Below are 12,044 nucleotides of genomic sequence, written 5' to 3'. Positions count from 1 at the left end.
GGCGGCGAGGGACTTAAAACACCGTATTTTAAAAAAAACCCGCGTGGTTTTAGAGCTGGGGGCGGGGCCTTAAGTTGCTAAGTGGGAGGCGGGGCCGCCGTTGGCTTTTGGGGGGAGGGGGCGGAGTGGGAGTCGGTTAAAGTTCAAGCGCAAAGAGCCGCCGGCTTCGTTCATCCAGCGGTCCGTTGAGCGAGGAGCTGCTGCTTGTTGCTGCCATGGCCGCCTTAGTGAAGAAGATCATCAGCACCGCGAAGGCTCCGGCTGCCATGGGCCCTTACAGGTAAGGGCAGCGTTCCTCCTCTGTACGTGGACTGCAGTTCACCTGCGGGACTCGCTGCCACAAGATGGGCAGATGCCAGCAGCTTTAGAAAAGGAAGCGGGCGGGGGGGGGAGGTTTCCAAGGAAACCGCTGGAGGAATCAAGAATGGCCACTAGTCACTATGGCTAAATATTCCAGGAGCAGAGAGAGGCATCATGTGTCTCTGAATACAGTGGTTAGTTGCTGGGGGGGGGGGGTTTGCTAGGCTCTGCAAGCGTGTGAAAAATTCAGGAAGTAAGGCAAAGAGCTTCAAATCGCCCCAGATCTGGAAAGGGCTGCTGTATGTTTGGAAGAAAGCACTTCTTCACTCAGCTCGTGGTAAAACAATGGAAATCCTTGGATGAGATGGATTAATGGATAAGGCTTACTAATGGCTACTGGCCATGATGGCTATGCTCTGCCTTAATGGCCAAAGGCAGGGTACCAGTTGCTAGAAGGGTCCTGCTTCGTGCATTGTATGCAGAAGGACCCAGGCTCAATCTCTGCTGCAGATATCAGGTGATGGGAATGGCCTGTAGCCTGAAACCCAGAGAGCCACTGTCACTTGGAGTAGCCAGACAAATAGTCTGTCTTGGTATTAGGCAATTTCCAGTGTTCTTAAGTGCATTGTGTTAAGTTGCTGTGCCCCAAAATGTGAGAGGAGATGTACTTAATGATAATAATAACATAATATCTGCATGTTTACAGCCAGATCAATCAATTGCTTGTATAAAGGAGTAATACTTCAAAAAAACCTGAGTTCAGCCAAAAAAGTAATTGGTTGAAAGTATTATATTCACATATGTGAATACCCCAGATGGGCGGGGTATAAATTATAAATTATTATTATTATTCACTGAGTTCAATACTTCAGTTGTAGTCCTGGGTAGAGCGTCATCTTTAACTAAAAATATTACTTCCTTTTACCAACCTGTAAAAATGCATGATGATAGCTTTTTCTATGCTCTGGAAAATTTCCCTCAGGGTGACGCCTCAGTCTGGCATTCTTTTCTTTTTTTTAACCACCTCCCTGTTGAGGGATGAGGGAGCTACTAATCCTTTCAATTTTTAATAAGGATGTGAAGAACTTTAATACATTTCAAATTTATTCATAAGGCAACCAGAGACAGGTTGTCATCAAAATCTGAATATATGTAAAGTTTATTGAACTCCTCAAATGGAAAATGCTGTCCTAAGCTAAGCTGTCGTAGTAATCTGTCCACTGAGTAAGAGCTGGTTTGCCATTACTGCACTTTTTAATCATTAACGAAGAAGCTAGCTAGACTAAAAGTTTAATTAGTGTAAAATGAAAAAGGCCAAGGAGTCTCTCTTCAAGGCCAAGTCTGGAGTAAGCTGATATACCTGAAGAAGGCATGTTAATAATCTTTAATGAGACCTCAATATTGCAAAAGATATTTTCGTCCCCAATAATAAGAGCTGAGGTCAGCTTTGGTTTCTTGGTTTGTAGTTTCTGTTCTTCACATACCTCAGCATCTGCAAGTAAAGCTATTCTCTTGCATCAAGCAAGATACCAGTTGTAGACATGTCATGTTCATAATGTACATACTCTGAGGTGGTCCTGTTCCTAGGTTGTAGTCTGCCATCAATAATAGGTTTGGGTCCATATCTGAATCCAGACCCAGATGAAGGCGTCCTTCCCCTGTAACACACAGTGGCAACAAGGTTGCATCTGATCTTAAAAATGGAAAGTGTAATGCTGCTGGTCAACAAAAGAGGTTTAAAGACTCTCTCAAGGCAAATCGAAAAAAATGTAGTATAAACACTGACAACTGGGAAACACTGGCTTGTGAGCGCTCCAATTGGAGAACACCCTTTACCAAAGGGGTCATGGGCTTTGAAGACGCTCGAACTCAGGACGCAAGGGAGAAACATCCTAAGAAGGCGGCACTTTTGGCAAACCCATGATCAACTCCCGCCTGGAAACCTATGTCCCCACTGTGGAAGGACGTGTGGATCCAGAACTGGCCTCCACAGTCACTTACGGACTCACCATTAAAACCATGTTCATGGAAGACAATCTTACTCGGCTACGAGTGATCGCCAAAGAAGGAGGTTGCAAGTGGGTGGGGGGTGCATGTCATGGTCTGGTTGTGGCCTGGATATGGTCAGTGAGCATGGAATGCTGACCTACTGGGGAAAAGCTGTTTGTTGGGAGGGGTGTGGAGAGAAATTGAACGCTCCTTGGAAAACACTGTAGAACCCTGAATAGGAGCGCTCTACATTTAATGGCTGGTTTCATCTACATATGCTGAACAATGCTGAGCAGCGGTAATGGGTAGAAAGTAGAAGAATATTTAAGGCACAAGGAGGGGGGACTTCTAAAGTTCTTAGGGGGGAAAAGCTCAACCCCATGTGCTCATCAACGGAAGGGATTTTTATCCTTTTGTGGCATGCACTTGGCTTTGTTTACCAACTTGTAACCATTAGTCTAATTTTTAATGTTCTGCCCCGAACAGCAGAAAGGTTGGTCCCAGGCTAGGCTTGCATCATTTTAGCTTGTTTGAAGGTGTTCCCATTTATAATTGAGTGTTGCAATCTGCTGTTCCAAATTAGTTGGCTAGCGCACCATGTATTTAGGAGAGGCCAGTGTTCACTGAGTTGCATGTTAAGGGAACATGGAGGGCGGTGTCCTTGAGCATTAAATTTGTGCTGAAACAAAGTAGTTAAGCACTTTTTAAAAAACTACAAGGGAATGATTAACAACACTGCCTAAATTTCCAGAGTAGCCATTTTAATTGGTGTATTTTGAGGTTTAAAGGTAGCTTTCAGTAACTTAGCATTTGCTCTGCTGTGACAAGAACTGTTGAGGTGAGTGAAAGCAAAGGTCTGGCTCACTGTTTCTAGCTCCACTGCTAGTTCAGTTTCTGCTAACAGGATTTTTGCAGAATTTCTTGGGTGTCCATCGTATACTGAAACTCGCAGATAATGTTGTGGTGGTTCATGGATTTCTGTCACTCTGACTGAAAAAGTGTGGTGATATGGTTCTCTGAACTCGGCCTGAGTGTTCTTAGAATTGGTGTAGGAATTGGAATGACCAGCAGTGCATTAGATTAGAATATTTGCAACTGCACTGGTTCCACCAAAGAAGAAACTTTTAAGCCTTAGAAGGGGAAAAGAGAACTTGAAATCACATTTATAATCAGTGGCAGATTGCTGCTTTCTGCTTGGATGTTTGCCAGGTGGCAGTGGTTATTGGCACCAACTGAACAGGCATGTAACAAATGCCCAGACTGCCATAAAGCTGTGTGATCCAGCATCCTATAGCAAAACCTACCTTGATGAATCTGTTTGTATCCTGTCCAGCATACAATGATATCTGTACCAGTAACAACAGCATTTCATAAAACACAATTGTTCTTGTAAAATACAGTGGTACCTCAGGTTACATACGCTTCAGGTTACAGACTCCACTAACCCAGAAATAGTGCTTCAGGTTAAGAACTTTGCTTCAGGATGAGAACAGAAATCGTGCTCCGGCGGTGCGGCGGCAGCAGGAGGCCCCATTAGCTAAAGTGGTGCTTCAGGTTAGGAACAGTTTCAGGTTAAGTACGGACCTCCGGAACGAATTAAGTACTTAACCTGAGGTACCACTGTACTACAATACACCAGATTCAATCAAGACAGCATGCAGTGCAACCTTGAGTAAACTGCAACAATGCTAATGTCCAAAGGCCTGAGTGAACAGCCTTTGTGTTTGGTGGCTGAATGTCTGCAATGTAAGTGCCTGCTGAATCTTTATGATTATTAGTTAAATAACTTTGTTACTTACCATTAGTTTCTTTGGCTTCTGTCCAACACTGTATGTCTCACTGAATTCAGTGGGACTTACTGCTGAGTAAGGTGTGCCTAAGATTGCATCATGAGTTGATTTGGAAAGAGAGCTTTATGGCTGCTTAGGTGTAACCTGCAAGTTTCTAGTACTTCATTTGGGTCAAAACTACACGTTATGTGCAGTTGTGTGTAACTGTAGCCTGATTTTTAGATTATTATTTAATGGGAAGCGTTCACAAGACGCTATAATCCTGAGCAGAGCATTGGGGGAAGATCCATCTTTCCTCAAACCATTTTCCCACTCAAAATCCCCCTCCCCTTGCTTTTTCTCCCTTTGGATCAGGATTTCTTAGCAGCTGATCAAAGTTATATTACATGAGAATTTAGAATACTGTAGCTAACATCAGGACAGAACGAAGAGCAAGATCTTTCTACCACCCAGAAGACTGAGATGTACTGATGCTTATATGTTGAGGATGAAGTCAAGCTCGACTTGTTGAAGACCTTTCTGTTCATTTAGACATTTTCAATAACTCATGTAGACTGGTCCTTCACGGTTTTTAATTAAATCAAAATGTTATAACTTTGAGGTCATGTTTTCTTTTCTTTTTGAATTCATGTTGCTTTGGGTTTAATGGCTCTGTTTTATTTTGTATTGTTTTTTTGTTTTTTTACTTGTTCATTATAATCCACCCCGAGAAATTTATGCTGTGGAGCTGCATGCAAACATCATAAATACCGTATTTTTCGCTCCATAGGACGCTCCTGACCAAAAGACGCACCAAGTTTTTAGAGCAGGAAAACAAGGAAAAAAATCTGACTCAAATGTTGTACTAAACTATTTAAAACAGCTAAGTGTGTGTGGCTCCTGTCCACTTTGCTGCTTTAAAGCGAGCCACGGTATATAATGATGAGAATGGAAAAAGGACACATTCCATTATAATGTAGCTGTTTTCATTATCACTGGGAAGTCAGTATTGGCAGCAGTCACAAAAACTAAAATTTGAGCATTTTACTGTTATTAATCAAGAATATTAATAGTCAGGGAGAGAAACCAGGGCTGTGCAAATGAGAAGTGCTTGGAGTATGGAGAACAGCAAAAAGATCAAATGATTGTGCTCCAGTTCCTAAATCTCTGAAGTTTTCTCAAAACAGGCATGGTTGTTTTGAAAGGAAGATTCAAAATGGAGTGACTGAGCAAAGAACAGAGGAGGAAAAGAGGGCAAATAAATAGCTTCCATTCAATACCAAGAGAACACAATGTTTTTGGTTTAGTATAGGTGGACTGTACTTGTAAGAATTTGTATAATGAATTATAGAGTTGGAGTGGAATATCAGAGCCTCTTTTCAGCAGTAAAGATTAGCTACTAGGAACATGGTCCACACACACACACAGGATGTCTGGTTATAGCTGTGCAGTTTAAACTGTTCCTGAGCCAGATACCTGCTCAGTTTTAGCTGAAATTACTATTACTGGCTTGTGGAGATGCTTTGCATGTATTTATGACTATTTCCGCAAAACTGCTACTTGAATAAATCCCCAAACTTTACTATTTTTAAACTTCAAATGGAGCTCAGAATCCAGTTAGGCAATCCTTTGCAGTTGAATTAGGAGGCACTGAGAGACAGCAATTTGCTGCTCCCCACCCCCAAAGAGCAGCCCAGGAACACACAGCCTTCCGTCTGCTTGCAAACCTTGTCGGGACTTCAGGGGAAAGCAACGTCTGCAGGCAGAGCAGTGTGGCTCCTCCCCCCACCCGCAAAGAGCAGCCCAGCAGCACACAGCCTTCCGTCTGCTTGCAAACCTTGTCGGGACTTCAGGGGAAAGCAAAGTCTGCAGGCAGAGCAGTGTAGCTCCCCACCCCCCACCCCCAAAAAGTACCCCAGCAGCACACAATCTTCCCTCTGCTTGCAAACCTTGCAAACCTTGTCCGGGCTTCAGGGGAAAGCAGAGGCGGCCGGCAGAGCCGCGTGGCTCCTCCCCCCACCCCCAAAGAGCAGCCCGGGAGCGCACAGCCTTCCCGCTGCTTGTAAACATTGCCGGGGCTTCAGGGGAAAGCTGAGGTTGCCGACAGAGCACCGTGGCTCCTCCCCCCACCCCCAAAGAGCAGCCCAGGGGCACAAGACAACAGCGATTTGGCTCCAGGGAACACACATTCGCTCCATAAGACGCACAGACTTTCCCCCTTACTTTTTAGGAGGGAAAAAGTGCGTCCTATGGAGCGAAAAATACGGTAAATAAACCAAGCAAGCAAGCAAGCAAGCTCATGTCTAAGTTATGAATGGGAAATCTTTGGGAAACCAAAATAAAATACTTTAAGATAGCAAAAAAGTAAATCTTTCTTTCTCTTGTTCTCTCGCTCTCTCTGTTTTGCTCTACTACTGAACCTTAGCCAAGCAGTGTTGGTAGACAGGACCATGTATATCGCAGGGCAATTAGGCCTGGATCCCTCAAATGGACAATTTGTACCTGGAGGAACAAAGGAACAAGCCAAACAGGTGAAACACCTTGATTATTCTGACAATGAGTTTGATGTCATTATTCATGTAGCATAAATTAAATCTTAAGGGCATGTCTGCGAGGCTCAAAATAGAAGATCAGATGTACTGTTTCAACATGTCCAGTCCTGGGGGGGCTGGGTCCCACTTAACCACATAGCTGCCAGGGACCATTGAAGATTTTGGTGCCCTGCACTGAGGGATACTGGATGAGAGTGCCCACGCTTTTCAGGACCCTTTTGGGTTACAGTGCTGAGTAGGAGCACACATTCTGGGCCCCTATTTTGGGAATGGGGAAGGCCATAGCTCAGTGGTAGAGCATCTGCAAAACATGCTATGAACAATCCCCAGCACCCCTCCGCAGGGCTGGGAGAGGCCCCTGTCTGAAATCCCAGAGAACCACTGCCAGTCAGTGTAGAAAGATGGTCTGACATCGGCCCTGTGTGACAACCAGCTGCCAAAAACATTTCTATGTGATTTGTATTAATTTTTTTAAAACAGTTGCATTTTATTTATATTGGTGTTTTTATTATTCTATCTATTTAACTCGCATGCTGCCTGGAGGCTGATTGCAACAGGTAGTATATATTTATTTATTCAACGTTTCATTGAAATTCATGGAACGTAGGCTGGTTGTGACTTGACTTGTAAGCACAACTCTTTCTAGATGAGGTCCTTGGTGATTTAACGTTTTGCTGAATTTTGTCATTATAAATTGCTGGTTCCTACCCTGTGTTTTATGACGTTTTTAAATGGTGCATATGTTGTAACCGGCTGTGACTCCTAGGGGTGAGGTGTGCAAATCCAAATAAATGACTCAAACCCATTTTGTGTGTTTAGGCCCTTCACAATATTGGAGAAATTCTGAAAGATGCTGGCTGTGACTATGACAATGGTGAGTAGAAGCTATGCTAAATGAGTTACTTCTGAATTACCTTACCTTGAATCAGACAGGAAAAGGAAGTGTCTCTACCTTGTGAGAGACATGCTGTGAATATCTGCAGGGTTGGAATCAAGAACATTCCCTCTTCTCATATTTACATGACATCCCATGTCCCTTTACAAAAAAATATTCTGGTTGATACAAACATCTTACTGAGCCCCCATTTTGGTGGGTTTTAGGATTTTGAAAGTTCTTACTATGTCACCTTTATTCTTCATGTGAAATTCTGAATTAACAGGTACCAGCAATCTGAACTACTTCCTGGTTACTATTTAACAAAGTATAAAAGGAGAATTCCTGGGTTCCAAGATCCAAGTTTGGGGCAAGTACTCTTTGGTGAAAAAATCCCAGCAGAATTTTAAAATCACAAAATATGCAGCAACAAAGTAAAGCATAGAAATATAGGCTGGAAACATAGACCTTTAAAATCTGCCCTTCCAAAGTTTCCTTCTTCCCCACTTCCAAACTCTCCAAAGGTCAGATTCATGAGCTTTTCAGAAAAAGTTGCACAGGCAGTAAAACTTGGCTTAGGTACAAAGTGGTGAATGTTCCTAAATTACTGATATAGGAACTCAAGAATGGCTGATACGAGCCATGCGGTTGAGCTGGAGCAACCAGCTCAAACCATAACACATGCTGAAAAATTGTTGTTATAGTTTTTAAAAGCTTGATAATTGGGAATGGAGTTTAAAATACCATTTTCTCATGTATAGTGGTGAAGACTACTGTGCTGATGGCTGACATGAAGGACTTTGATGATGTGAATGAAATCTACAAGCAATGTAAATATCGCTACAGCTCTAACGCTTGTGTACCGCCAGCTGTACAAGCAACAATGTTTTGCCCTGTACAAAACATGAAGCAATGTGGTCTCCACCAAGATGGCTTCAGCTGACAAGAGCGACACAGAATGGAATGAGAAAATCCAGATTTTTTTGGGGGGGGGGGTGGAAAGAGAATTGTTCTGTTTTTAATGCTCATGCTCTTGTGAGCCCTTTTGTTAAAACAGTCTGTGAGCTGCTTTTTTTGTAATTGGTTATACCCAGTGCTAGGCCCATGGACATAACTTAGTTCCACTAGTTTCTATGTGTCTACTTTGAGTAGGACATAGTTGGATTCCAGCCAGGCACTATCACTAGAGGACAGCAAAGAGTGGGCCTGGTGAGGAATTATGGCCTAGTGAGAATGTTTATGGGCCTGGAGGGCTGAATTTGACCTCTGGCCTTGACATACAAACAAAGCCTCTCTCAAGGACAGCTGGATTATACAACCTGTATAAATTATGCAAAATATTTTTATTTTGCTTTAGTTAAGTCAAATGAAGAGCTTTATGGGATTTCAGTGCTCTGCTCCTTGATTACTGAAAATTCCTCTTTCTTGTAAGGCATCACTTGGCATTTCCCACATATCTGTAAGCTTTTTCTTGCCTTAAGGCTTAAAAACTTAATACTGATTCTACTTCCTGTGGTTGCATAGTACAAGAATACAGATAGCCTGCTGTATCATTGGTGAATCTATTTACCTAACTCAGCAAGCTGCTGCAAATGTAAGCAAAACTCCGTATTTCATGTTGTCAATATAATCATGGCAATGTCTTTTCTATTCTACTCAGTCTTTAAGTGCAACTTTCCAGCCCGAGCCGCTTACCAAGTTGCTGCTCTGCCAAAAGTAAGTTGTTCTATTTCTACAAAACAGCTTCTATACGATTTCTTGCAGATAGAACTGCTAAAATTATTTAGACACAAGGACTTTAAAAACTTAACTTACCAGTAATTTTGAGAATTTACAGAAAGGAGCAGGATATGACTGAGAAGCAAGCCCCATTGAGTTGAGTGGGTTTACTCCCAAGTAAGGGCATATAGGATTTCAGTTTAAGAGTCTTTTGGCACCTTAAAGACCAATAGACTTATTGCAACATTAGCTTTCATAGACTAGAGCACATGTTTAGAAGACATGAAGTGTAATCCTAAATGGATTGTTTAGAGCCAAACAAGCATGAAACTTAAGAGACTGTGTGTGACAATTCCATGTAAAGCTTAACGTATTCAAGATATGCTTTGTGACCATTTATAATAGCACTATCAGGTGTCGTTGTGAATGGCTGCAGTGCTTGTATACATTTAAGCTTTGCATAGAATTCTCATAGACAACAGCACCTCTCACATTTTTACAGCTTTTACGTGGCATGAAGGGCTGCAAATTTTATACATGGCCCCTCCAGCAAGTGGAAGTGCTTTCTATTACACAGAAGCCACCATTGGCACATAGACCCTTGGAGTCTACGGAGGATTAAATTGGAATGGACACAAAGCTGTGAGGTGCAGAAGATGCCTGCACTGATTTTATAATGCAGTTGTTTGACATCGGCCCAGGACCCACATACCTACGGGACCGTCTCTCCTGGTATGCCCTGCAGAGGACCTTAAGGTCCACAAATGACAACACTTTGGAGGTCCCAAGTCGCAAGGTGGTTAGATTGGTCTCAACTAGGGCCAGGGCCTTTTCAGTACTGGCCCCGACTTGGTGGAACACTCTGTAACAAGAGACTAGGGCCCTGCAGGACTTGACATCTTTTTGCAAGGCCTGCAAGACAGAGCTGTTCCGCCTGGCCTTTGGTTTGGACTCAGTCTGACCCTTATTTCCCTCCCCTAACGGTTTTGATCTATGGGCTACTTTTAAAATGAGGCTGCATTTTAAATTGCATTTTAACCTGTTTTAAATTGGTGGGTTCTTATCTATTATGTTTTTATTGTAATTTTACTGGTGTTAGCCGCCCTGAGTCCGGCTCTGGCCAGGGAGGGCGGGGTATAAATAAAATTTATTATTATCTTCCCTACAGGGTGCACGTGTGGAAATTGAAGCTATTGCCATCACTGGACCTCTGCAAGATGCCCCACCACGACTATAAACTTAGTTGTTCTTGGTCCACAGGATCAGGAATGATTTCTGTAGGGATTCAGTTCTGACACTGGCTTCATATAATGTAGTCAAATTCAGGACTGGGATCCTACATGAATTCTTCTGGCAAAGATCCTCCTCCCGCATCCCCTTTCAACTGTGCCATAAACGCTCTGAGCCCTTGCAAAATATGGTGCATATGAAGCTCATTAAAGATCTGAATACTTGGGTACATCTTGGCCCTTGAAGTAGTATTTTGAGGGAGACTGTGAAATAGTTTATAGAAAAAATTAACGTAGATTCATTCTGTAGTGCTTAGAAGCCAAGATAGCATTCTTGCTATGCACTACGTTAAGCAACCCTACCCGTAAAAATGTTTGAAGGAAAGACTATGATGGATTCTTTCGGAATATGGTATTGGAGGTGGATGTTATCTTTAGATTTAGCCACTTTGAAAAACATAGTCTTGGACTTCTGTCCTGACCCCATCTGACTTACTAAACAACCTAATGTTGATGCCAATTTTATACTGAGAGGATCTCTTGAGGTGTTTTGTATTTTGTGTTTTTAAATAACATTACCTTCAAAAATAGCTAATTTTAATTAACATTGTGGTTGTGGGAGGTGTTACATAATAAACCAGTTGAATAAAGTATCAGATTTAGACTTGTTTCTTCATTCACAAATAAGAGTGTTTGGGTGTTTAAATTGGACCTTCTATTCCTAAAAATACCACATAGAAATAGGCAGCAGTGAAGGCCAAGTAGGTACCGCTGCATCGCAATTAGGTCATTCACAGTGACACTTCCAAGCCAAATTATATATTTATAGCCTTAAAAATTACCTCTGTAGGAATCAGTCACAGAAACCAAGCATGGAATACAGGTGTGAGAAGAATTTAAGGAGCTTTTTTGAGCACTCCATATTATCTGCACTTAGTATGGGACATGTGCTCTTAATTTGTACATGTACTGAGGCAAATGCATTAAAAATGGCAATGAACTATTTTCTTCCTGTAATTATTTAACTCTGAAGACTAAATGGGCGGATAGTCCCTTCCATGCAATCCAGCTTTGAAGACTTCACCAGACTGAACCCATTTGGAGGCAGGAAAATAATGTATGTACTGGTGGCAACAGAAGAGTGTCTTGGTGCTGCCATTATGAAAGTTGTAGGCAAAAGATTTTACTATGTATGTGCCTAGAAGTGTGATTGGTCTGAATACCCCACACTAAAGCTTTTACATAGAAGTATTGCCTGAGTAGAAGGATAGAATTATCTGTCACAGCACTACACTGTTCAGCATTTTCAAAAGCTAATGGTATGTTACAAAAATCTGCCATCTTAAAAAGCCCCTTAACAGGCCTCCCAGGACTGCGTGAGCTTGCTTTGCCTCTGAGGTGTGGGGTATAAATGACTCTGTAGGAATCCTTGCCTTCTACCTCACCTGCAGCAAAGCAGCAGCCCAATTAATGGACACATTCAAACTCTTACATGCACCTATTCCTTCCTTCCAGGATATATGTCAAAAAACCCGCCTAGATTAAAGGAGTAAAGCTTGTCAATTGCTATTCCGTGGTGCAGAACAAGTACACAGAGCAGACTACTTTCCAA

General features: G+C 42.4%; 1 protein-coding gene across 1 annotated transcript; it reads left to right on the top strand.

Annotated features, from left to right (window-relative positions):
- Positions 1–112: 112 nt before the first annotated feature.
- On the top strand, positions 113–11,085 carry RIDA (reactive intermediate imine deaminase A). Its single transcript, XM_082236000.1, has 6 exons — positions 113–280; positions 6,484–6,589; positions 7,430–7,484; positions 8,246–8,314; positions 9,145–9,200; positions 10,372–11,085. The coding sequence occupies exons 1-6, from the start codon at positions 216–218 to the stop codon at positions 10,438–10,440; spliced, it is 420 nt and encodes a 139-aa protein (XP_082092126.1). The 5' UTR covers positions 113–215; the 3' UTR covers positions 10,441–11,085.
- Positions 11,086–12,044: the final 959 nt, after the last annotated feature.

Source organism: Podarcis vaucheri (genome assembly GCF_965113315.1).
Source record: "Podarcis vaucheri genome assembly, chromosome: 8".
Taxonomy (NCBI): domain Eukaryota; kingdom Metazoa; phylum Chordata; class Lepidosauria; order Squamata; family Lacertidae; genus Podarcis; species Podarcis vaucheri.
Note: the sequence above shows the minus strand (reverse complement) of the source record. Positions and strands in the feature narration are given on the sequence as shown.